Source organism: Cricetulus griseus, chromosome 4 (assembly GCF_003668045.3).
Source record: "Cricetulus griseus strain 17A/GY chromosome 4, alternate assembly CriGri-PICRH-1.0, whole genome shotgun sequence".
Lineage (NCBI taxonomy): Eukaryota > Metazoa > Chordata > Mammalia > Rodentia > Cricetidae > Cricetulus > Cricetulus griseus.
In genome coordinates, this window is record NC_048597.1 from 156,419,159 (window position 1) to 156,447,115 (window position 27,957).

Below are 27,957 nucleotides of genomic sequence, written 5' to 3' on the forward strand. Positions count from 1 at the left end.
TCCTTTTATAATACTCTTTTATTTGATTAAAGAATTTGCCTTCGTTGTGTACATTGGAATGTTATATTCCCTATGTATTTTACAGGGTTACAAAATGTCTCTCATTTTAAATATTACCCCAAAAGTAATTTCAGAAAAAAGTCTTTGTGAAATTAAACTTGACTTTAAAAATCATAGGGACAAACAATTCTGAAATACAACTGGATTAATAAGATTTCTTGTCTACTTAACTACATGACAAACTTCTTATCCCAGTCCCCTTCCTCAGAAAACCTCACATGAAAACCAAGCTGGAGATAAGGATTCTTCCCTGATGCAGTTTAGGGAAAGGGAAAGGCCAAAACTTTCTTTGGCAAGCCATCCAGCCACAGCCATTTCTGTGTGACTACCCTACTTCATGGGTAGTATACTTTTGCCACGGAGGGCCAGCTGTTCAGAATGAGAGCCCCGCTCTCCAGCCACCTGAGAGTGTGGAGGTCATCTTCTGTCATTTTCTGCTTCCCACTGCTAGTGCCTACAGCCTTGCAGCAATCATCATCCAACCCGCCCAGTGCAATGCTTGGTGGGTGATTCAGCCTCCATTAAAAAGGCAATGGACAAATGCAGCTGAGAAACAATCACTACGTGATGACACAAAAAAAGGCTGAGAAAAAAGGATTTCAGAGACAGGGACAGATAGGCAGGTGAAAAATGTCGGTTAGATGGAAGGAAATGGGGTGTATCTGAGTAACCCTCTCTACAAAACAATATAATCACTTGCCTCTCAAATGCTACCACTCTAATGGTGAAGATGGGGTCTCCTTGATGGTTTGGGGCTAAGGGGAAATGGCACAGACTCAGTAGCCTCACTCATTTCTGCTGGAAAGAAGACTGACAGAGAGAAGAACATCTGGGAAGCATGGTGGGGGGTGGGGGGTAACTCAAGGAATCCAAATGGACTACCGACACTACAAATGACTATGCAGTAATTCAGCACTGCCCCATGTGGTGAATTGCAAGTTGTGTAGCACTAGCAGCGGACATGATTCCATGTGGGGAGGAACGGATGTAGCCATCTTATCAGGCATCTTGAAAAGGTGTGTTCATCAGAGAGCTGCTTTTCAGCTACCTTTAACAATTGACACGAGTGGGATTCGAAGTACTGCTTGCAACTGGAAAGGCAGGTCAACCACTTGGCAAAGAAATGGAACAATGGATGGACACAGCAGAGGATAAGACAACCTTCTATTTCAAACTTCTAGACTCTACATCCCTTAAGCAGTTCACTGGTACTGTCTAAAGTCAAGAATGGGTTAGATAACCTTGTTCTAGGAGTGCCAAACACAATACCTACAAAGAGATGATCCCAGTGCGTGACCGAGTGTACTGAAAAAATATTGAAAGGGGTATGAAAGATTCAAATCTATAGAGAAAACGTTTTAAAACGAAGTATGAAATATAACTATATTTAGAGATTAAAATAAAGGGGAAACTTCTATGAAGGCAGAAGAGGTGTTTACGGGACATTCCCTGGAGAGCATGCTTTCCTGCTGGCCAGTAAAATCTGCCAAAGAAATCAGCAGCCTTTCCTTTCCCTTTATGTTAGTGTCATTTCTTTGTCAAAGAATGTCTCTGTGACACCAGAACGCTGGGGATGAGTTGAGGGTCCTTTCGAGCAGAGGATGTACACTTTATCAGGAAAAAAAGGGGTCTCCAATGGCTTGTAAATTTGGAAAAACTCTTCAGCCACTTTTGGCTTCTTCTTTATTAATCTGAAAGCCTTCCTTTTCGGCTTTCCTCCCTTCTTGGTATTACAGGATTTCGTATTTGTCCACTAAGAAAGTGGTCTCTGTGGAAAACCTGACGGGGCTGTTTCCATCTACCTGGGTCACTTTGGTAACCTAGGAAAACAAAAAGAATGTGGTAAGGAAAAAGGATGGTGAGCCTACAAGAGGTAGACTACATTTTCATTAAATTACACCAAATTCTCTAAAAGCAGCACTAAAAGTAGCCTAGAAATACAGAAAAAACAAAAACAAAAACAAAACAAAACAAAAAACCCGCTCACTCACACTTGTAGCTATGGCATTATCTAATCTGCTCTCTAAAGAAAAACAACTGCTGGGAATTGAACCCGGGTCCTCTGGAAGACCATTCAGTGCTCTTAACTGCTGAGCCATCTCTCCAGCCCCTTTGATTTTTGCCTTGACATGAAACTATGCTACCTATTAGACACTTGTTCTTCTTTCCCCACATCTGCCTTCTGTTAGAACAGAGTACCTGTATGTTGCAGTAATTTTTTTTGGAGATGAAGGAAACTTGAACAGGGAAGAAGTCATTGGGCTGCCCAGGAATGCTGAACTCTAGGCTGCCACTCTTATTTTTGGCATCAATCACTGGCAGGCACCACTCCAAGGTATTTCGCCGACTGTCGTGTCGATATTCCCCGTCAATCTCACCAATCACTGGTGCACCAACACCCGATCTGTCAGGAGAAATCATCTGGTCATTGTAGTTATTTAGAGAACTCCAACAAGGAAAGGAAATCAAACCCCAAATTTGATCATAGCTGGGGAGTGGTGGTGCACCCCTTTAATTCCAGCATTCAGGAGGCAGAGGCAGGTGGATCTGAATTCGAGGTCAGCTTGGTCTACAGACACAGTTCCAAGGATAGCCAAGGACAACCTGTCTTAAAAAATAAAAACAAAAACAAACCCTCAAAATGTGCCTCAATTTTTCTAAAAATTATGTTGCTTAGTAACTTTAAGGATCAAAGGTCTGACACCCTGGCTAAGGATATCACTTAAATTCCTTTTTAGAAAAAGATATTAGAACAATGGGTATTTAGGACACAGCTCTGGGGACTAGCTAGGCCTGGGAGCTAGCAAGTAACTGAGACTGCAAATGTCTAAAAATGTTTTCATTGTAAAAAATCACTTTATGGTTTGCTAGCCTGTTAAGGACTTTCTAAAGTTTTTCGAGACAGAGTTTCTCTGTGTAGCTTTGGAGCCTGTCTTGGAACTCACTCTTGTAGACCAAACTGGCCTGCTTGCCTCTGCCTCCCAAGTGCTGGGATTGAAGGCACGCACCACCACCACCCAATGTACAATGTACAAAATGAAAAATAAAGCAGGTTGATATACCACTAATAGAGGTGAAATTGGATCTTTGAGATTTATTTTAAAAAAAGTTCAGAATGTTACTGAAGCCAGTGAATTTATTTGGTAAATGAGAAATGAAAGCACAACAACAAAGTCTGGCCGAAATAGAAATAGACTGGAAAAGGAGACACACAGTTGTTTTTGGTCACAGAAGAATCAGGGCTAGTTAGGATGTACTTTGCATTCCCACAAATGGCTGACAGGCAGTGTCACCTACTCCTACACATTCTAAATTTACTCTCTTTTAATTCACCAGTGACACTCGGTGCTTACACTGGGGCAGGGTAAATAAGGAAAACAAAGACTACTTTAAGGGTTGCAAAAATTTTAACTCTTTCCTATCAATTTCACAGTGCTGCTTCCTTCTCTGCTTCAATTCCAATTGTAACTTCTAATCTGATCAGTTTTAGATTCTGGGGTAAAACATTCTCCAAAGATCTCTTCTCCAGGCCACTGAAAAACTGAACAAAGACACAGGAAACCACCAAAGCTACAATTATAGAGCAGACAGAGAGGCCTAAAAACTGTGGCATCCTAAAATAGTCTAGTAAAATAAATCTCAACAGAGTTTACCTGTCAACAATGCCCAAGTCCTACCACTCTCCAAGGTAGCTATTATTTGTTCTGGAGGAACAACTGACTTGTGAAGTTGGTCAGCCTATTATTTAACTTTTTTCAAAACAGGGTCTTTTTGTATAGCCTAGGCTAGTCTTGAAATCATAACCCTCATGTCTCTGCTGTTCAAGGACTGAAACTACAGGTGTGTTGGTTAATCCTATTAATGGGGACACTGGTAATACAGCTATTTATTTATTTTCAAGACAGGGTTTCTGTACAGCTTTGGACCTTTCCTGGCACTTGCTCTGTAGACCAGGATGGCCTTGAACTCACAAAGATCCACCTGCTTCTGCCTCCCAAGTGCTGGATTAAAGGCATGTGAAACCACCACCTGACTAATATATCATAGTTTTAAAAACTGAAATAAGAACGACAACTGGGTGGTGGCGGCGCATGCCTTTAGTCCCAGTGCTCAGAAAGCAGAGGTAGGTGGATTTGCCTACAGAGTTCTGGTCTACAGAATTCCAGGACAGCCAGGGCTATACAAAGAACCCTGTCTTGACCACCCCCCATCCCCCTATCCCCCCCCCACCGCCTCAAAAGAATGACAAAAATTTAGACTTGACCAAGATAACCCCCTCCCCCAGTAATCAAAGGAAACAAAACTAGAAATTAACTGTCTTTTTTTTTCCCTTGCAATAAAAACGGAGGAATATAACAATAAAGATACGCCGGACAGTGGTGGCGAATGCCTTTAATCCCAGCACTCAGAAGGCAGAGGCAGGTGGATCTCTGTGAGTTGGAGGCCAGCCTGGTCTACACAAGCTAATTCCAGGACAGCCTCCAAAGTTAAGGAGAAACCCTGTCTCGAAAAAAAAAAAACCAAACACGCTCCCCCCCCCAAAAAAAAGAATAACAATAAAGATACTTTGATTCACAATTAAACCCTGTATTTCCTGTATTTCCTTTTTAGCAGTGGTTGAGATGTAGGAGAAAAGTTGAGGTGCACTGCTGAAATAATGTCAGTGCACACTCTACTGGAAATGGATAAGGAAACAAATTTAAGGCACAGAATACTTTCAGAAGATCCTAGAGAGAAGCCATTGAAATATACAAGACATCACTGAAACTAAAAATTTGAGTTGTATATGTTTGTGACAGGAATTCTGTTTGCAACAGGATCTCATTCCATAGCCTAGGCTGACTTGAAACTCAAACTAGAGAGGATCCTCCTTCTTTGGTCTCCCTAGTACTAGGATAGTACACATCTATCTTGCCTATGCTGACAGTTTCCCAGGTGTAAACATGTCAAAACTAACTGCACTGCTTACTCATCCCCCCACCCTCCCGCAGGGTTTCTCTGTGTAGCTCTGGCTGTCCTGGAACTCGCTCTGTAGACCACACTTGGCCTCTAACCAGATATCCACCTGCCTCTGTCTCTCAAGTGCTGGGATTAAAGGTGTGTGCCACCACTGCCTGGATTGCACTCCACATTTTATGTCTATCATAACTTAACGCTCCCATAAAACTTAATGAAACTGATGTAGACATAACAAAATAGTCGCTAATCTTCACTGAAAGAAAAAGGAGAACTCAGTCATTGAACTTCTCTGAAATGTGCAAAAGAAGTTTGATTGGGAAGCAGCTCATCCTCTTGGCCATCAGGGTGGCTACATAAATAAGCAGAGCCTAACTCAAGAAAAGAACTCCAGCACTACAAATAGTTTGTTTTGGTTTCAAAATAAATCCCACAGCTTGATGGAGTGTGATGATGCAAAGCCTTTAACCCCAGCACTAAGAGGCAGAGGAACATGGATCCCTCCGAGTTTAGGCCAGCCAAGACTGCATAGTGATTCTGTCTCAAAAAACAACCTAACCTAACCAAAACCAAACAAATAAATCGAAGTATACAGTTTAATGTACTCTAACAAATGTAAGTTGTCTTGTAAGGCTTACTGACTCAAGCCATAGAACATTTTCATCAGCTGGCAAAGGTCTTTTATGTTCTTTTCTGACCAAGTATTTTCCTTTCTACTTCCTGATTTCTGTTCAAAGAAGATTACCCTTTTCTAGAAAGCCCTATGTGTCTGCCTTCTTTTGTACTAGTTACTGATTCCTACCCCCCCTTTCTCCTTCACACATAGCCCAGGCTCATCCCTCTGATGCTCCTGGCTCCATCTTCCAAGTGCTAGAATTATATACTAGGTTTCACAACTATTCTTGTTTTGTTTTCAAGACAGGTTGAAGCTTTGGAGCCTACTCTGGAACTTGCTCTGTAGACCAGGCTGACTTGAACTCACAAGACATCTGCCTGCCTCTGCCTCCCGAATGCTGGGGTTAAAGGTGTGTGCCACCATGCCCAGCACAACTGTTTCTTTAAAGAAGCAAGCATCAGCCATGTCTAGTACCTCAGGCTTATAATCCCAACTACTCATGAGACCAAAGCAGGAGAATCACAAGTTCAAGGCCATTAAGTGAAACCCTGTCTCAAAAGGTTAAAAGGATTAGCAATGTACCTCAGTGGCAGAGCTTTTGCTCTGTTTAAACTGATAGGTTTATTCACTATCACCACAGCAGGGAAGAAAATGAGCAAACATTTCCCCAGACCCTAGGAACCAGCTCTATAAACCCACAAAGGGAAGAGAATTATTAGAATTTCACTTACGGGAGTGGGATGGTGATGACCACATCATTGAGCTCTAAATTATCTTCCTGTAGTTCATATTCTATGTTGACATCACAACCATTTCCACTTTCAGAAGGCCAGCAATTAACTAAGAAGAAAAACAAGGCCATAACAACTCAGCTTTAGAAAAAACAAAAACTGTTTCTTGGCCTTGGGGCTAAGCATCAAGAGTACGGAAGAGTGGAAAAATGTTAAGATGGCAAATACAAGCTGACTGACAAATGTAGGCCTATAGCATCTTAATGTAAAATATACATTGATGGCTCAAAACCGGCTGTAATTCCAGCTCCAGGTGATCTGATGACCTCTTCTAGCCTTCATTGGCACCTATTCATAGGTGCATACATTCATGCAGAGACACACAGACATAAACCTTTAAAAAATTAACATCATGGGGGCTGGAGAGATGGCTCAGTGGTTAAGAGAACTGACTGTACTTCCAGAGGTCCTGAGTTCAATTCCCAGCAACCACATGGTGGCTCACAATCATCTTGAATGAGATCTGGTGCCCTCTGCTGGCATGCAGGCAGAAGACATAATAATAAATAAATAAAATCTTAAAAAAAATTAACATCATTGATTAATTAAACTCTACCAAATACAGCAATAATTCCATTTTGAAGACAGTCACTTTGCAAAAAATAACTTGCTATGCAATGAAGATAAGAGCATACCCATCAGAGGCACCTACTTGTTAAGGGAATAAAAGATTCCTCTGTGGTCTGTAGTCTCCACTTTAATACCCCTACATCACTGTTGACTGGAAATGACTTCTCTGGGTTTTTCAAGCCAATGAGAGACTCTGCAGTGAAAAGCTTCTTATCCACATTTGGATGGGTCTAGAATGAGAAGAGAAGGAAATCTAAGTTCAGGATGACAAGTGAACTGGGCCAGTAAGATGACTCAGGAACTTGCTGCAAAGCCCAATGACCTGAGTTCAGTCTCTGGGACCCACACAGAAAGAGGAGAAAACCAACACTCTTGGAAGTTATCCTCTGACCTCTACACAATTGACAAGGCACATGCATGCCCACACAGACACATATATACAAGCATACAGACACACACAGAGTAAATAAATAAATAAATGGACTAAAAATAAAATTTAAAGAAGAAATAAGAGGAGGCTGAAGATGTAGCCCAGTTGGCAAAGTACTTGCATAACATGCATGGGACTCTGGATTCAATTGCCTGTAATCCTAACACTCTGGAGTTGGAGGTAGGAGGATCCGAAGATTAGAAATTCAAGGCCAACTGTTACACAGACCTCTCTGGGCTTATATGGCCATAAATAGATTCCTAATAAATTCCTTTTCATTTTGTGGAAAGATGTACATTCTATAAAGACTTAAGATTTTAGACCAGAGCCACACAGTAATATGACAAAAAAAAAAAAAAAAAAAAAAAAAAAAAAAAAAAAAAAACAACACACCAGAAGGCCAAGGCCAAGTTGAATATAACGCTAGCTCAAGCAAGAGTCTATGTTCCATTTCCAAGTACTGCAAAAACACACAAACCCAGAAAGAAGCATGTGCTAGGTAGACAATGTCTGAATACTCAATATAAAAAGCCTCTCCAAAAAAACAAAAACAAAAAACAAACAAACAAAAACGCCTCTGCATACCTGTAGCTGCACCCCTTTCTTATCTTCATTTTCTACATGAAGACGAATCCGGCCAAATTTGTCATCTGAGATTCTAAGCATGATCATGCCATGTAACTCCATATTCTGTAATCCTCCATCTCTCCCACAGGTTAGTGTGATCTTTTCTTCAATCTTCATATGCACGCTACAAAGTGAAAGTTTTGTCAGAAAAGTAGAAACCAGGCTGGAGATGTAATTAAGTTGGTAGTGTTTGTCTAGCATGCAAGAAGCACTGGGTTTGATCCCCAGCTCCAAATAAACCAGGTGTGATAATACTACTTTGGTGCACTGGGGAGGTATGACTGGGAGGAGAATGGTTCAGGCCATCCTTGACTCATAATGATTTCAAGGCTACTCTAAACTACAAGAGACTGGGGTCTTAAAAAGAAGGAAAGAGAAGGGGTTGTTGAGATGGCTCAGCTGTTAAGAACACATTGTACCCATGCAGAAGACCCAAATTTGGTTCCTAGTATCCCAACTGAGGCAGCTTACAATCACCTGTAACTCTAGCTTCAGGAGATCCAACGCCCTCTTCTGGAGTCCTTATGTACCTGCACTCATGTGCACATACCACCACCCTCCACAAACAAATTTCTACATGATTTTAAAATATTAAAAGTAAAATTTAGAAAGAAAAGAAACCAGAACTGAATGTTACTCTGGAGTTTAATTAATTAGCCTCAATTAAAGCTTTATACTCTTTTGGAGCTAACAAGATGGCTCAGTGGGTGAAAGCATAGAGCTTAGAGACCTGAGTTCAATTTTTGGAACCTATAGTAGGAAGAGAGAGATAACTCTAAAAGCTGTCCAGGACAACTAAGACTGTTACACAGAAAAACCCTGTCTTGGAAAAAAAGAAAAAAAAATAAACAAAATTTATAGAGATCCATTACTTTGTAAGCAAATTTAAAAAAATACAATAAAGCAGGTGTGGTAGTATACCTTTTTCTTTTTTTTGGGGGGGTGGGGTTTCAAGAAAAGTTTTTTATGTAGCTATTGAGCCTGTCCTGGAACTCACACTGTAGATCAGGCTGGCCTGTAACTCACAGAGATCTGCCTGCCTCTGCCTCCTGAGTGCTGGGACTAAAGGCATGTACCACCACTGCCTGGCCAGTAGTATACCCTTTTATTACTAGCATGTGGGAGACGTAGGTGGATCTGTGAGTTCGAGGCCAGCCTGGTCTACATAGTCTCAAAAACAAGCCACAAAAAAACAATCTTTTTTTAAAAAGGAATTTGAACATTGGTATTCTGTAAAGGTGGATGATGCTTCCCCTAGAACACATGGGTTATTAAATAAAAATCTCAGTTCCAGGCATGGAATACAAGGCCTCCAAAACAACACAGGCGATTCCCACTGCTCTTGTTTCCTCAACTAGATGGTAAGACTACTATTGAAGGTACAATTCATTTCAGTTGCGGGACATAAAGAAATTGGTAGAACTGAGTTGAAAACTTCTTGCTGGCTAGCTTTCAGTGCCAGAAGGTACTACACAGATCACTAGGGAGAAAAGATAAATGGCCTTACCCAGTACTGGACCCTCAACACTGTAATACTGATGTGCCAGGCAAGTTATGCCCAATGGTACAACAGTGGCATGTAGGTTATGGGGGTAAAACCAACTGCTTTCTGGTTTAATCTGAGGCTTATACTTCACAAGAAGGAATTCATGCCTGATACTGTATACCTGGTCAAAGTCCATGGTTTGGTAGGTCACAGGCCCTAGTGGAAAACCGACTATTGTTGTTTTGCTAATTGGACATATTGTCATACTGCTTTCTAAATATTGATGTTTATGCACAGACTGGTGTTGCTCCTGATCCTGGCCAGAGAAGCCTCTTTTTTCAGTTGGCAACAATGCAGAGACTTCTTACTTTTCAAAGTCCTGAAAATAATGATTGAGTGCTCAGCCATAAAATGGGGCATCTTTATTAACACCTTCCTCTCCAGGCTCAGGGAACATAACAGAAGAAGGAGTACAACAGTGCTAAGAGCCAAAAGATGGGGAAAAGTGTCATGAAATGCTGTCTTCTAGACATGATATGGCTATTGAACTCATGAACTCACTACAGCTATGATTATGTGGACAAGATCAAGCCAATGAGATTAGTAAACATTTTAGCAAGCAACAGCAATTGGATTTAGTGACTTACAAAAGGAAAAAAATAAAGAGAGGTCATGAATGTGGAAGCAGGACATATAGGGAAATGAGAAGAGAACCTCAGGTGGGTATGACCAAAATACTATGTATACGTGTATTAAATTGTCAAAGAAGATATAGAAGATATTCTAAAACATAACAAAATTTAGCCGGATGTTGGTGGCGCACGCCTTTAATCCCAGCACTCAGGAGGCAGAAACAGGTGGATCTCTCTGAGTTCAAGACCAGCCTGGTCTACAAAAGCTAGTTCCAAGATAGCCTCCAAAAGCCACAGAGAAACCATGCCTCGAAAAACCAAAAAACCCCCCCCCCAAAAAAAAAAACCAAAAAACCCCCCAAAAACCCCCACAAACATTTAAACAAAAGATATGCTTTACCAAGATTTACTTATTATTAATTAATACCATATCCTACAATCATATTCACTCTTTAAATATTACACACACACACACACACACACACACACACACACACACACACACACACACACACACACACACACACTCCACACTGATATCCCCCATAATTTAATAGGGAGTGGCACTATTAGGAGATGTGGCTTTGTTGGGAGTGCATATGGCCTTGTTGGAGGAAATGTGTCACTGTTAGGGTGAACTTTGAGGTTTCCTATGCTCAGGATACAGCCCAGTGCCTCAGTTGATTTCTTGTTGCCTGCAAGATGTTGGACTCTCAGGTATTACTATGGCACATGTCTGCCTGCATGCCACCATATTCCCCTCCATGACGATAATGAACTGATCATCTGAAACTGTAAGTGAGCTATGCCAATTAAATGTTTTACTCTGTAAGAGTTGCTGTGGTCATGGTGTCTCTTCACAGCAATAGAAATCCTAACTAAGACAAACACCATAACCCATACCTTTAAACACTTTATTCTTACTTTGTAAGAACAAGGACATTCTTCTATTGGGTATAGTTTGGTATCAAAGTGCTTGCCATGCATGCATAAGGATACTCCCTTATATAGCCATATTAATGGCATCATCAACTCCATAAATTTATACTGAATTAATATTTCCATTCAACCTCCCAACAGTATGTCAACTGTCTTATTATCACAAGATGCAGTACAGGCTCCTATCCAGGGTAAAGCACTGCATTTTAGGTATCACTTAGCTATAGTTTCATGTAAGTAAATTCTTGTGTTTCCTTCTTTTATATCTCTAAGAATTGAAGCCAGGGCCTTGCAAATGTTAGGCAAGAACTACTGAATAGCATCCCCAGCCCTCAAATAAGTAAGTTACTCATTATCTATAATTTAGTGGGGGGGGGGATGCAACTGGAAAATATATCTAGTTGTTGTGGCTTGAATGAGAATGGCCTCTGGTACATGTATATATTTGAATGTTTGGTTCCTAGTTTTTAGGTCACAGTGGTTAATCTGTGGGTTGCAACCCCTTTGGCAAATCTCTATCTCCAAAAATATTTAATTTACGATTTATAACAGTAGCAAAATTACAGTATAAAGTAGCAATGAAGTAATTTTTATGGTTGGAGTAATCACAACACGAGGAACTGTCTTAAGGCCTAGTCTTTTCCTCTCTGCCTGCTGTCTGAGGATCAGGAGATAAGCTCCCAGTTACCATTCCAACACCATGCCTGCCTGCCTACCTGCCATGATGATCATGAACTAACCTTCCAAAACTGTAGCACGCTCCCAATTAAATTTATTTTAAATGTTGCCTTGGTCATTTTGTGTGTGTGTGTGTGGGGGGGAGGGTTCCAGACAGGGTCTCTCTGTGTAGCCCTGGCTGTCCTGGAACTTGTTCTGTGGACCAGGCTGGCCTCAAGCTCACAGAGATTTGCCTGCCCCTGCCAAAATAGCACAAGTACATCAATGAGTGAAGAGATTTTTCTAGAGGTAACTGTTCGCTTCTAAGAGAAGAGAACACAAAAGAGTATAACAGTCCCGCTTTACGAACACCTGATAGAAGTATCTTCACAGACTCATTTTCATCTTCACAGACTCATTTTCAGTTGACCTCAAAACTATAAGCAACAATAGGTCTGGGATTAAGGACAAGACATTTGCATCTTGGTTATTTGAACTTAACCTATCACTTAAAAATGTCACCAACCTATCATTTCAGGCCTGAGATAAGAGACAAACCAAGTTATACTAGATTCAAATACTTAAAGACAACATGCTAATTTCCTTTAAAGAATTTTACAAACTTTATATTAAAGACTGACTTTTCTTTATAGTTTTAATTAGAAAAAAGATAGGACAAGCTGGGCATTGGTGGCACATGCCTTTAGTCCCAGCACCCGGGAGGCAGAAGCAGGAGGATCTCTGTGAGTTCGAGGCCAGCCTGGTCTACAAAGCTACACAGAGAAACCTGTCTCGAAAGAAGTAACTAAATAAATAAAATTAAATTTTAAAAAGTGAAGTTAATGTAGTTCTAGTCTTGTAATTCAAGTTTTTTTTTTTTTTTTCTTTTTGAGCTAGGTTTTCATATAGCTAAAGCTGGCCTTGAACTTCAGATCTTCCAACCTCCACCTCCCACATGCTGGGATTACAGACATGTACCACCATGCCATGCTTTTAAGAGACAAGCTACACAGAAGGCATAAAGTTACCTTTTCACAAGCTTTAAACTTCATAGGAAATAAGTGACTGAGAGCTTTCATGTTTAAAGTGGGGGAAAAAATATACCTTAAGTTAACTTAAGTTTGGAATATACGCTAAATAAAATTTTTAAATCAATAAAAATTAAAAGACACAAAAACATGCAACTAGAATGTATGCAGCCCAGTGGCAAACAGCGTACTCAGTATAGGTAAGGTTCTGGGTTTGATCCCTAGCACAAAAATAAATACATAAATAAGCAAGCAAGAAGAATTGATAAAGCCGGGCTGTGGTGGCACATGCCTTTAATCCCAGCACTTAGGAAGCAGAGGCAGGAGGATCTCTGCGGTTTTGAAACCAGCCTGGTCTACAAAGAGCTAGTTCCAGGATAGGCTACAAAGCTACAGAGAAACCCTGTCTTGAAAAACAAACAAACAAAAAAGAATTGATAGAATTTAAAGACAACTTTAAGGGCTAGAGAGATGTTCAGGAGTTAAAGAGCTCATACTGCTCTTCTAGAGGAGGTTCCCAGCACCCACATCAGGTTAGCTCACAACCACCTGTAACTCCAGCTTCAGGGAGATCTATCACTTGTAGCCTCTTCAGGCACCTGTACTGTACAAATCGACACACAGACATACACATAACTAAAAACAATAAAAATAGCCAGGCACGGTAGCACAATAGCTTTAATTCCAGCACTTGAGAGGCAGAGACAGGAGGATCTATTGTGAATTTGAGGCCAGTCTGGTCTATATAGTTGAGTTCCAGGCCAGCATGGGCTACAGAGTGAAATCCTGTATTAAAGAAAAACATAATAATAACAACAACAACAAAAAAACAATAATAAAATTTTAAAAACACATTTTTTTTGTTTCCCTCGAGACATGGTTTCTCTGTGTTACAGCTCTGGCTGTTCTGGAACTCAGAGATCCACCTGCATCTGCCTCCCAAGTGCTGGGATTAAAGACACGCACCACTACCACCCGGCTAAAAAGGCTAATTTAAAAAATTATATTGTTTGTTTTGAAAAAATCATCATTACCTTTCCATATTAATGGGTGGAGCATGCACTTTGGTTGCTTCTGAGGTACGTTTCCCCATATTAGAAGACATAATAGTTTCACCTTCAGACTTCAATTTGTCCACAAAGTTATCTACTTCCTTTCCTTTGGCTCCAAGTTTCAAAGCCTTGCTGGGGCCAGAAGGTCTAAGAGGAAGAATAGAAAACAAGTAAATATTTAAATACAAAAATCCCCAAACATTAGTTAATAGCCTTCTACCAACAAAGATTCCTTTCTGAAGGAATGTGAAGACCACAAGGGGAAAGTCTGTTTCCTAGTGTTGGTGGACAACTAGAATACCGATGGGGTAATATGAACCTATACAAACGGACAGGCATTATTAATATGTAAGCATCAAGTACCCAAATACCGAAGGTATAATTTTATAGTCATAAATAATCTGATGAAAACTTAACATCTTCCAATCAGATAATCGTTACTTTGCACAAAAAATTTTTACATGTAATTTCAGGCAGCCCAGAGATTCTTCTTAAACATTAAGACTAAAAACCATATTCTGGTGCTAGAGAAATGGCTCAGAGATTAAGAACACTTTAAGAACAAGTGAGAGGTCCCAGGTTTGGTTCCCAGCACACACATGGTAGCTCACAATGGTAACTCTACCACATGGTAACTCTAGCTCTGATGTACTCTCCTGACCTATGTGGGCACCAGGCAGACATATGGTGTACATACATACCTGAAGGCATACAATTTTTTTTAAAACAATTTACTTTTTAAATTGATACTCCAAGAGCACTGATGCTCTTGCAGAGGACTTGGGGTCTGTTCCCAGCATCCATAAGGCTTCTCAACACCTGACACCCTCTTTTGGACTCTCAGGCATCAGGCAAGAATATAATGAACATACATGAGGGTAAAGAAGTCATACACACAAAACAGTCTTTAAAAAGAAAAATTCAAGCTGGGTGGTGATGGTGCACGCCTTTAATCCCAGCACTCAGGAGACAGAGGCGGAAGGATTTCTGTAAATTTGAGGCCAGTCTGGTCTACAAAATGAGCTCCAGTACAGCCAGGGCAGTTCACAGAGAAACTCTGTCTTGAAAAACCAAAAGAAAAAAGAAAAGTTCATATTCTTTTTTTTTTTTTTTTTTTTTGGAGACAGGGTTTCTCTGTGTAGCTTTGGAGCCTATCCTGGCACTCGCTCTGGAGACCAGGCTGGCCTCGAACTCACAGAGATCCGCCTGCCTCTGCCTCCCGAGTGCTGGGATTAAAGGCGTGCGCCACCAATGCCTGGCTGAAAAGTTCATATTCTATAAACCATTAAATACACCCTCTTTCTCCACATAAGACAACTGTCATAAGAAATGAAAAAAAAAAAAAAAAATCAGCCAAGTGGTGGTGGCGCAATAGGCTCCAAAGTTACACAGAGAAACCCTGTCCGAGAAAAAAAAAAAAAGGCATAATTTGTAGAACTTTCTTTTGAACAAAAGGAAAAATAACACAAATGTCTCCTTTATGCCTATCTTTTATGTATCCAAATTTAGTATCACAGATTACTTCATTAAGTCTCTCATTATTTACAGTCAACTTAGAAACCAAGTATCACTCCCATGAAACACACACAGAGCCTTCCTCTATATCCTAAGGTTGCTGGTAATACTAGACTATACCTGGCTGGTGCAGGTGCCACTTTTGGTTTATCAGTTTCAATGATAGTCTCTGTGATCATGGCTGCCGTGCTGCCTCCAGACACTGCAGAACTACCGAATCCCCCAAATCCTGGAGCTTTTTTGCCCTGTCTCTCTGCATCTCTTCGGGCTTGCTGTAATTCCTTTGCTTTACGCCGCATCTCAGCCTTAGCTTCACGTTCTTGAGTCTATGGAGAGAAACATACTTGTATGTATAGCAAGCAAAACTAGGAAGATTGGATTAGTGTGGGCTAAGAAAAAGATACTCAAACCAGCAGTTTCAGAAGGCCTCGTTTACCTCTCTGACTGCTCTGAACACTTTCTCCTCATGAGAATCCATTTCTGTGAAGGTTCTGATTTGTGCCAAGTTAACATTCTCCCGGTATCCCAGGGCAACAATTTCATCAAAAGCAAAAATCAAATCAAAGCAGTGCTCAGATATTTCATTTTCTTCTAAGGCGCGGCAATATTCAGGAATCTAATCATGGACAGTAACAGAAAACAAAAATTAAGAATTTCATAGCAGCTGTTTCTAAGTCTTATCTTTTAAACACAAGTTTCAAAAACAATCATAGCACTTGGGAGGTGGAGGAAGGAGGATCAGGAGTTCAAGGTCATCTTTGGCTACATAGCAAGTTAAGGCCAGCCTAGACTACATGAAATTTGTCTTCAAAACAAAACAAACAAAAAACCCAACAGAAAAATGGGACTGGAGAGATGGTTCAGCAGTTAAGAGCACTGGTTGCTCTTCCAGAGGACTTATGTTCAAATCCCAGCACCCACATGATGGCTCACATCTGCTTTTTTTGGAGGGACGTGGGTGAGACAGGGTTTCTCTGTGGCTTTGGAGGCTGTCCTGGAACTAGCTCTTGTAGACCAGGCTGGCCTCGAACTCACAGAGATCTGCCTGCCTCTGCCTCCCAAGTGCTGGGATTAAAGGCAGGCTCATATCTGCTTGTAACTCCAGTTCCAAAGGTCCTGACACTCTCACACAGACAACTATGGAGGCAAAAACACCAAAGCATATAAAATAAAAATAAATAAATCAATTAAAAAACAAAACAAACAGAAATCTGAAACCTTTCTTAGCTTCTAGTCTTTCCTTTAAATTAAGACTTTGGGGTCTACAGAGATGGTTCAGTGATTAAGGTACTGGCTGCTCTTGCAAAGACCCAGGTTCGATTCCCAGTGCCTATATGGCAGACCTCTGACTCTAGTTCCCGGGAACCTGATGCCCTCTTCCAACTTTCCTAGGCACCAAGCACATATACAGTACATACATATACACACAAGCAAAGCACCATACACCTAAAATTAAGAAAAAAAAAACAAAAAAAAACCCAAAAACTAAACTAAACTTTGGCATGAAGTCTTAGGGTGTTTGTGTTTATCTGTATCAGTAGTCTTACTCTAAAAACATTTCCAAATCTGAGCATGGTGATGCATGCCTTTAATCCTGGCACACAGAAGGCACGCAGATCTCTATGAGCTCTAACCTCGTCTACCACAGAGAGCTCCAGGCCAGCCAGAGCTATACACCTACAGACAGACAGAGATACAGACACATAGACACAGATACATGAGGATGGGGGTCCAACCAAGTTTCAGAAACATGGACATATTAAATTAGTTAAGAACTGGAGAAATATAAAGGGCTGGAGAGATGGCCCAGCAGTTAAGAGAATTGGCTGCTCTTCCAGAGGACCAGTGTTCAATTCTCAGCACCCACACAGCAGCTTACAACTATAACTCCAATTCCAGGGGATCTGACACCCTCACACCAATGCATATAGACAACAACAACAAAACTGGGATATGAAAGAACAATTATGCATTTTCTTTTGGGATACTTATAGCCTAGGAAGGTGGCCAGAGTAGCTGATGAATGAATAAAGAGCTGTATGGAATGGTGTATAGCTCACTGACAAGAGTGCTTTCCTAGAATGCATAAGGCTTCAGCACTGTAAAATATATAAAATAAAGCAATTTTTGTACAGGAATTGCATTGGTAAGTTGTAGAGATGTGGGTAAGGATACAGAGTTCACAAAATGTTAGCATCAGCTATTTTAGAGTCAAAACTACTTTCAACAACAACAAAAAATTTAAACAACAAAAAGTGTAATCTAGTATTAGAGGTCTCTTACCACTCTTGAAAACAGCCTTAAAGTCTCCAAATCTTCTAAGATATTGCTGTTTTTGGTAGTGATCAATACCATGTACAGTTTCTCCATAGGTTGGTAGACATATCTTACACTCTCTGTTTCAACAAAAGTATGTTGCTTTCCAGTGTTCATGAGTTTTGGAAAAGCTGCTAATAAACCCTCAATCCGAGTGCGGGTCATCTCCACAAACTGTCGAGAAACAATAGCCTTTCCCGCTTTCGTGCAGACTGCTGCTGCCAACAGCACCTGCCAAGAACATACACATAAATTAAGTACTCGTTACTTACTTATACATTTCTTTTCTTAGCACCTCAGGAGAGCTTCCATACCATAGCACATTCAGTGACATGGCTACTATTAGAATGCTTTCAAACTATACTTTATTTAATTACAGCATGAGATTTATAAGACAAAGCTAAGGTAGAAGAAAATGAAGCAATTCCATAATATACCTAAAATAAAAAAAATTGTTAAAAAACTTTTGCCTAGAATGTGCAAAAAGTCAAGTTACATCACCAGTACTACACAAACACACACGTAGCAATTTTTCTCCAAAGTCTATGCTTAAATTATTATTTATATTGATTAATTATGTGTATGTGTGGGTATGTACATGTCAGTGCCCACCTATGTGAAGGCCAACACACACCTTGAGGGTGTCAGTTCTCTCCCTCTACTATGGGTTCCAGGGATCAAAACTTAGCTTGTCAGGCATGGTGGCAAGTATCTTCACTGGCTGAGTCATCCTCAGCCCTTTATACTCACATTATTGAGTCAATTATGACTCAGAGCCAGGTTGCACTCTGCTTTGGCACAACCATACACAACAGATCAAAATTTTCTTTAAAAAGTATAGAGATTTCCATATCAAAGCAGAAGTCTAACAAGGCGGATTAGTTTATAAGAGTATGGTAACACATGCCTAATTCTCCCACTCACAGTACTCAGCTCAGCCTATCTACTTGTCTCAGCAAAAGGAAAAAAGGAGTGCATAAGAAACCCCCGAACTTCCTTTTCATTTGTTTTTAAAAGATTTTATTTATTTATTATGTATACAACATTCTGCTTCCATGTATATCTGCATACTAGAAGAGGGCACCAGATTTTAAAACGGATGGTTGTGAGCCACAATGTGGTTGCTGGGAATTGAACTCAGGACCTCTGGAAGAGCAGCCGGTGCTCTTAACCTCTGAGCCATCTCTCCAGCCCCCCTTCCTTTTAATTTTTACTTGGACTATGAAACCAGTTTATTTTATTAAGTCTGAGTCGATCTGTCCTTTAATTAGCTTTTCCATCCTGTTCATCCTTCTAGACATGCAAACAAGCTGTGAAGTGAAAACCTACATAACCTGGTGTTTCACGTAAGTTTTACACTAAGCAAAGATTAAGACCCAACAACCTTCTGATATCGTTCATTTAACAAAACAAATGTAAAAAAAAAGAGTAGGATCTTCAAATGCCAATGAGAAGAGTAGGAAAGCTAAGCTGTGTTCTAATGGCCTCTTTGGTATAGGGATCCAAGAGTTTCCACAAGCAACAACAACAAAAGATTGACACATCTGGGAAGACTCACCATTAGGATATAATCTCTTAAATAACAAACCCTGGTTAAATGTCTCAACTTTACAGAAACCTGTCCATTACAGATGAGCAATTTGAAAAACAAGTATCAGTCAATTTAAATAAATATCTTCACAGTAGCTTCCCTCTCTCAGTATTGATCCTCTAGCATAATAGGCAAGCATGTTATATATCCTCAGCATTTTGTCTATTTTAAAGTTTTCATCTGTTATTACATGGTCTTTCTAAATTTCCTGACTGCCTTCAAACTTATGCTCTTTCTGGCTCAGACTCCAAAGCAACTGGGATCCATGCAGTTTCAATGTATTAATAGTTTTGAAATCAGTATATAAGGCCACAGTATCCAGAGAGAATACATGACCCAGCACCTGGGAGGGAGAGGTGGGAGAATCAGAAGCTCAAGGTCATCCTGTTCTACATACTGAGTTCAAAGCCAGTGGGGGTGGGGGGGGGTGGGGAGAGAAGAGGGAGGGAGGGTCAGCTAGTTAAGGTATCTGGAAAAGAATTACCATCATACTTATTTTTAAGCAGTAGAGTAAAACAATTCATATTGAGCCAGGTGTAGTGATGCACACTTTTAGTTCTAGCAGTCAGGAGACAGAGGCAGGTAGATAGATCTCTCTGCAATCAGACCAGTCTGGTCTATATCAGGTTGCAGGACAGCCAGGGTACACAGAGATTCTGTTTCAAACAAAACAAAATAACCCCCTCCAAATCCCAAAAGACAATTTGTTGTTATATTTTGATCACACTCTGACAATAAAGTTTGCTTTGACTCAAGAGAGTGGAGCTAGCCACTAGCTGACCAAAATTAACCACAGAGGTTTTGGAGGACTGAGGACAGATAGGAGATAGGAAGTAGTAACAGATGAATGGAAGAGATAGGTCACTAGTGGCTTCTTCACCACTGGTTCTTACTCTAGTATCTGACTCCCAATTTTTTTTTATTGATAAAGAATTATTAGATAAATGCATCAATTTTTTTTTTTTTTTTTTTTTTTTTTTTTTGGGAGGCTGTCCTGGAACTAGCTCCTGTAGGCCAAGCTGGTCTCGAACTCCCAGAGATCGAGTGCTGGGACTAAAGGTGTGCACCACCAACGCCCGGCGCATCAACAATTCTTATTGCAAAGTATTTCATCTATACCCAGCACAAATAAGATCTGTATTTTTACTGATTTACTTCCCAAATAAGAACCAAAGTTTAGAAAAAGCTAGATTTAAGGGAATTGTACATTAATTCTTCTGCATCTGATTCTATCAGCTCAGTAATGAATTTACCTTATCTCAGCTTGGTGGTATCTAGGGCCGTGTACATGCTAAGTAACTGTTTTACCACTAATCTCCAGCCTTTTGTTTTGTTGTTCTGCTTTGCTTTGTTTGAGACAAGGTCTCCTATGTAGCTGAGACTGGCCTGTAACTTTCCATCCTCTTGCCTCTGCTTCCTGAATGCTGAGATAATCAACATGCCACAATGTCAGAGCTACTTGACTTATTACCTATTATCACACTAGATATCTCAGTGGTTAAGAGCACTAGCTACTCTTCCAGAGGAACCATGTTCAATTCCCAGGACCTACTTAGCAGTTCACAGCTCTATGTAACTCCACTTCTAAGATATCTGATAACTCTTTCTGGCCTTCAAAGGGACCAGCCACGTCCATGGTGCATACATAAAGGCAGTCAAAACACCCATATGCATAAAATAATTTAGAAAGAGAGACCCTGTCCCAAAACAAACAACAAAAAAAATCAGCAGGGAGGGAGGGGCAGGCGGATCTCTGTGAGTTTAAGGCCAGCCTGATCTACATAGGAACCCTGTCTCAAAAACAAAAACAATCAGTAGGGTAAAATAATATCTCAAGCAGGAAGACTCTGAGACTCTATTTGAGTCATTTCATTAAACAGATATAAGCAAGTAAGACTACCAAAGCAGGATCAAAGTTCCCTTTGTAGATAAACCTCAAAACATCTAGGACAGAAGTCACATGGTCCATGCAGGTGACATGGTTTCCAATCACTAATATAGTTAGAAAGGTTATCTCTGAACAAGATAAATTTATCCTTCTTAAATGCCTCAACATTGTAATGCTTCTCTTCATATACACAGTTACTGAAGCTTAGCAATACTGAAACAGAGTGTATAATATTAAAAAGTGAATTCTCCTGCCATGATCTTCATTTGGGTTTCACTAATGGCTGGCCTGAAAGTCACTACGTAGATCAGAGGAAGTCATAGAGATCTGCCTGCTGGAATTAAAGGCAAGCTACCATGCCTAACAACAGTTCAGCAGTTAAGAGCACTTACTGCTCTGGCAGAGAACCTGGGTTCTATTCCTAGAACTCATGCAGCAATACAAAACCATCTGTAACTCCAGTTCCAGGAGACCAGATACCATTTTCTGCCCTCCCCCATATATGCATGTGAGACAAAACATTCACACACATACTACTTTTCAGAGTTAATAAAAAAGAATGAATAACCATGGTTTTCAAAAGCTTTTTTTTAGCCAGGCACTGGTGGCCCACCCTTTAATCCCAAGACTCAGGAGGCAGAGGCAGGATCTCTGAGTTTGAGGCCAGCCTGGTATACTGAGCAAATTCCAAGATAGCCTCAGAGAAACCCCAATGGAAAAACCAATGGAAGGGAGGGATGGAGAGAGGGAGAGGGAGAGAGAGGGAGGAGGAGAAGAGGGGGAGGGAGGGAGGGAGAGAGAAAAAGAGGGAAGGAGGGAGAGGGAGAGAGAGGGAAGGAGAGAGAGAAAGAAGCCCTGTTTCAAAAAAAGAAAAAACAAAAACTAAGAGTTCAAGACCAACCTTACCTACTTTAGAGTTTGAGGCTAGCCTGACATACATGAGAACCTGCCTCAATTAAAGGAAAGCCAAGATCTTTTGGCCTCAATATTTACAATCCCAAAGAGAAAATAATTATTTGGCAGACTAAACCATTTATTTTAAGACAGGGTCTCATTGTGTAGCTCTGGTTGGCCTGGAACTCACCATTTAGGTCTGCTTCTGCAAAGTTATACTTAAAGGTGTGCGGGCTGGAGAGATGGCTCAGCCATTAAAGGCTAGGCTCACAACCAAAAATATAATAATCAAAGGTGTGCATCACCATTCATAGCTCAAAAAACTTAAATGTTTACATTGTTTCACTATACTGTTTATACAGGTTTAATATATGGATCAGGGGGCTGGAGAGATAGCTCAATAATTAAAAGTGCCAACTGGTCTTCCAGAGGACCTGTGTTTGGTTCCCCAGAATCTACATTAGGCTCACAACTACTTTAACTTCAGTTCCAGGAAATCCAATGCCCTATTCTGGCCTCTGCAGATGGCACTTGAACATGTGTTATACACACACACCATATATATATATATCAGAAATGCCTTGAATTAGGAAATTTGCAGTTAAGTTTCTGTTCTGCCTGTCACTAATTGTGTAATCCAAGATAAGTCACTTGTCACTTGATTGCTTACTAAGATAACTGAAATCAAGGTGTCATTGTATTTTTCTGTTTAATTGGGTTTTGTTTTTTGGTACTGAGAATTGAATCACAGAACTCTCACACCCATACCATGTATCTAAACATTCATTCTACCTATTACTGAGCTACTACTCCCATCCTTACCTGTTTTATTTATTTTTTTATTGTGTGAATGTATATATGAGTTATGTAGATGTCAGCAGACAACTTTCTTGAATTGAATTACTTCTTTTATTCTACTATGTGGGTCTTGGTGATGAAACTCAGGCTTTCTATAAGTTTAAAAAAAAACAAAAAAAGCTGGGCGTTGGTGGCACAAGCCTTTAATCCCAGCACTCGGGAGGCAGAGGCAGGCGGATCTCTGTGAGTTCGAGGCCAGCCTGGTCTCCAGAGCGAGTGCCAGGATAGGCTCCAAAGCTACACAGAGAAACCCTGTCTCAAAAACAAAACAAAACAAACAACAACAACAACAAAAAAAGCTAGGGGGCTTGGGAGATGGCTCAGCAATTAAGAGCTGTTGCTCTTGCCCAGGACAGGGATTCATATCCTAGCATACATGGCAGCTCACAACAATTTGTAACTATAGTTCAAAGGATCCAATACTATCTTCTGGCTTCTGCAAGTACCTGGCACACATGTGGTACATATATACACATGCAGGCAAAACACTCATACATAAAAAATAAAACTTTATTAAACAAACAAAAAAAGGCAGGGGAGTGGGGAAATAGTAAAGAAATTGTCTTGTTCCACTAAACAAACAAATGTAAAAGACAAGATAACAACACGGGGAAGGGGCAGGCTGGGAAGATGGTTCAGTAGAGAAGAGCACTTCAAAGCTTTGTCAGTATGGGGGCCTGAATTTGAATTCCATCACCACATAAAAAGCCAGCAGTGGCTGCAAGTGCCTGTCACCTCAGCACTGCAGGTCAGAGACAGGCAGATCCTGAGAGCTCACTGGCCTACCAGCTGAAAAGGCAAGATTCTGGTTCAGTAAGGCAGAGGGCCATAGAGGAAGCTCAACATCCTGCATCTCACAAATACACACTGTCTCTAAGTTTAACTAAATGCCCTACAAGTTTATAGACTTTAAACTTAAGCTTTTGAAAACTTCACAGCAGGGCTCAGTAGGTAAAGGTACTTGCCATCATAATAAGTCTATTTACTATCTTTTTTTTTTTTTGCATTTCAGTAACTTTATTGAAAGGTGTATTCCTTATTTACTATCTTCTTTTTTTGGCAGATATTAAGTTTTTTTAAAGATTTTATTTATTTATTATGTATACAACATTCTGCTTCCATGTATATCTGCACACCACAAAAGGGCACCAGATCTCTTAAGGTATGGTTGTGAGCCACTATGTGGTTGCTGGGAATTGAACTCAGGACCTCTGGAAGAACAGCAGGTGCTCTTAACCTCTGACCCATCTCTCCAGCCCATTTACTATCTTCTTAATAATTAAGAACAATGGTCTATAAATAAACAGATTTGTCGGGCGATGGTGGCACATGCCTTTAGTCCCAGCACTCGGGAGGCAGAGGCAGGCGAATCTCTGTGAGTTCGAGGACAGCCTGGTCTACAGTAAGAGCTAGTTCCAGGACAGCTTCCAAAACCACAGAGAACGCCTGCCTCAAAATAAATAAATATATAAAAATAAAAACACAAACAGATTTTAGGAATGGGTGATATCACAGGCCTTACTATCAAGTTTATTCAAATGTAAGATTTAAAAAAAAAAAAAAACTTACCATAATGGTATTTGGCAAATATTAAGAAAACTAAGAAAAGGGTCAGAAGATGCATTTTGGCTAATGTGGCCAAATTTGTCAGGAGACTGAGACAAGATGATGGTGAGTTTCAGGTCTGCTTAAAGAATAAAAAAGTAGCCGGGCATTGGTGCCGCATGCCTTTAATCTCAGCACTTGGGAGGCAGAGGCAGGCAGATCTGTTAGTTCCAGGCCAGCCTGGTCTACAGAGCAAGTTCCAGGACAAACTCCAAAACAATACAGAGAAACCCTGTCTGGAAAAACAAAACAAAACAAAAACAAAAGTATTTCCTTGTGTATTTCATGTTATTTATATATCTATAGTGACTGTAGTCTAATTAGTACATTTTGCATGGATACTCAGTAACTAAAGCCAAAGAAAATTTATTTTTCAAAAAACAGTGTTTATGAAACCTGTTAACTTACTCTGAAATATGTTTTAATGATGAATGATTAGGTGTGTGATAAAATAATTATAGTGACATGTTAAGAGAAACTAGTTGGCAGTTATATGACTGGTTCCTGTAAGGTCCCTTGAAAATTTCTAGATGTTGGAAAGGCTCATAATAAAATATTGAGGGAAAACTACCTCTAGAAATTTTGATGCAACTTTGAGATCAAAATTTCACCCCACTTGGGCAATTCTATGATACAAGGACCTTTTTGTAATCAAGTATTAGGGTCCAGAGACATTATATAAAGGTAATACCAAGTTTTTGACTTGACAGAGCACATTGTACTGACACAAACTGCTCTCCGTAACGCACAAATCTATAGATACCTGGATCAGCTAAGTCTCTAATTCAGAAAGACAGGACATAGCTATATGAATATGCATACACATCAAAAGGACAAGCAAAAAGTACACATATATACACATACAAACACAAACACACAAACACACACACACACACCTATCACTTCACTTAACTTCCACAGCTCTACTGTTCCTCAACAATCTTTTTTTTTTTTTTTTTGGTTTTTCAAGACAGGGTTTCTCCGAGTAACAGCTCTGACTGTCCCAGAACTGGCTCTGTAGACCAGGCTGGTCTGTTTCTCAATTATCAATGAATTTAAAATATTAAAGTTTCAAGAACATTTTAATAAACAAGATTTGATAAAGATTATCTGTATTTAGTTTTCTAGGGCTCAAAATTTCAATATTAAAACAATACACTATAAATACTCCCCAAAACGGAAAAGAAATCACTATCCAGCTGAGTAGTGGTGGTGCACACCTTAATTCCAGTGTTGGGAAGGCAGAGGTCACCTTGGTTAACATAGTTTCAGAACAGCTAGGTGGACATAGTGAGAGAAACACCCTCTCTAAACACTAAAATATGGGGGCTGGAGAGATGGCTCAGCAGTTAAGAACAACTGTTCTTGCATAGAACTTGGGTTAGATTCCCTGCACCCACAGGGAGGCTGACAAGCATCCATAACTCCATTTCCAAGGGATCCAACACCCTCTTCAGGTGGTGTACAGACCTACCTGTGAGCAAAACACTTCATACACATAAAATGTTTTCATTTTAAAACATTATCTTAAAAAAATAAAAAGGGCTGGAGAGATGGTTCAGTGGTTAAGAGCACTGAGTGCTCTTCCAGAGGTCCTGAGTTCAATTCCTAGCACCCACATGACAGCTCACAACTGTCCCTGACTCTTGCTCTAGGGGATCCAATACCCTCATACAGACATTCATTCATGCAGGCAAAACACCAATGTACAATAAAATAATTTAAAAAATAAAAGAAAAAACACAAAAAAATTAACCTCGTGGAATTGGACTTGGGTTGGGTATATGAGGTTTTGGAAATTATATGTCTAATACCAAAACTGGGGAGGCAAACCTACTTGATGTAATTCGTACACCCGAGGCTGGAAAAGGAACTTCCAATGGTTTAAAGTCCAAACATGAATCTCTCCTCTAACCAAGTTCTTATCAAAAGAGTTGTCAATAGAACTTAGTAAGACAAGTACCAAAATAGTCTATTAGGTCTTAGGTATGCTTTCAAAGTACATCAAGAACAATTTTTTTTTTCAAAGATAAATTGCTAGCTCCTTGGAAACCGTAGAATCTCTTCTAGTTCATGGATATCCAGATTTCAGTTGGTAGAGCAGGATCTGGTGGAGTCAATTCTGCTTTCTCCCATCTTCACCCCCATTCATTTCCCCTATCTCGGTAACAGATGGGTACAAAAAGATAAAGCCTTCGAAGGCACCTCACAGGTCCCCAAGTACAGCCTACCCCTCCTCCTACTCCACCCCACAACTCCTGTTTTACAATATGTCACACGCATGCCACTCCACGTCAACCGCAGTAGGTTCCTTGAAGACAGAAACCTGTGTCTGTCACTCAGTTTCTCAATGTTCTATACACACTGTCCACTCGGGCCTCGCTGCCAAAGACACACGTACGCGCTACCCCAGTGCAGACGCTTCGGGGACACCTGGGTCCTACAAACGAGCGTCCGAGGTTACTCCTTCCTGTGATGCCTCCACTTCCCCCTTTCGATTTAAAAAAAAAAAAAAAAATCTGAAAGAGACGAGGTGGTGACAGGACGAGAAGCCGCGACAGGCCCAGCCTTGCGGACCCGGAGCTCGTAGGGAACCGGCAGGACGTGAGGGCGGAAGGCCCACGCGACAACCACCGAGCCCGGGTGGGTCCGAGTGTCGGGCGGACGCGGCGGTGCTGCCGGCGGAGGCCTGGTGGGCGCGGCAGCTCGCTCGAGTTCCCCCGGAGGCCGCGTCAAGCCCGGGCCGCCAGCGGGGCTCCGGGCGCGGCTCCTGCGCTCCGGGCCCAGTCAGCGGGCAAGCACAGGACGAGAGGACCCGGCTCGGCGCTTACCATGGTGAGGCCGCAGGTGGGACGCACCACGCTCTGGCTCCGCTGGGGCTCGGGCTGCGGCCCAAGGAAGCGGAGCTCCGGGCGCTCCGGACCTGCTGCCCCTGACAGGAGCCTCCGCCGCTTCGCCTCTTGCCAAGATGGCGGACCCAAGCCACGTCTCCAACCGGAAACGGCGCGGGTCAAAGGTTGGGGGGCGGGGCCGGCAGGCAAATCCTGGGTACCAGTCTGATTTTGACTCCGTTATCCCAGAACTAGAAAGAAATTTGGCTTGAGTTGTGGAGCATCATCCTTCTGTCCTCTCTTTGCGTTCACTGGCGTTTACTCGATGTCTCTTCTTACGGTTCATAAAGCCATTTGACGGAATATATAAAATAATCCGTGTGATTGAGGAACTAGTATCCAGAATACATAAAGAATGTTTAGAATTCTATAATAAAGCCAGCATGGGCCCCTCAGCTGTAATTCCAGCACTCAGGAGTCTGAGGAAGAAGATCAAAAGTTGGAGTATGGCCTCAGCGCCACTATCGAGTTAAAGGTCAATCTGGTATACGTTGGGAGACACCCATCACAAAAATAATAATCATCATCATCATCAAAATAAAAGAATCTAGAGAC

The 27,957-nt window shown here is 40.9% G+C and overlaps 1 protein-coding gene across 1 annotated transcript; it reads right to left on the minus strand.

Moving 5' to 3' along the window:
• Positions 1 to 27,513, minus strand: Arcn1 (archain 1). Its single transcript, XM_027411977.2, has 10 exons — positions 27,343 to 27,513; positions 17,643 to 17,906; positions 15,796 to 15,975; positions 15,480 to 15,685; positions 13,827 to 13,991; positions 8,009 to 8,174; positions 7,076 to 7,223; positions 6,364 to 6,472; positions 2,260 to 2,464; positions 1 to 1,880 (listed from the first exon to the last, which is right to left on the minus strand). Exons 1-10 carry the CDS (start codon positions 27,343 to 27,345, stop codon positions 1,791 to 1,793), a joined length of 1,536 nt encoding a protein of 511 aa, XP_027267778.1. The 5' UTR covers positions 27,346 to 27,513; the 3' UTR covers positions 1 to 1,790.
• Between the last annotated feature and the right edge of the window lie 444 nt (positions 27,514 to 27,957).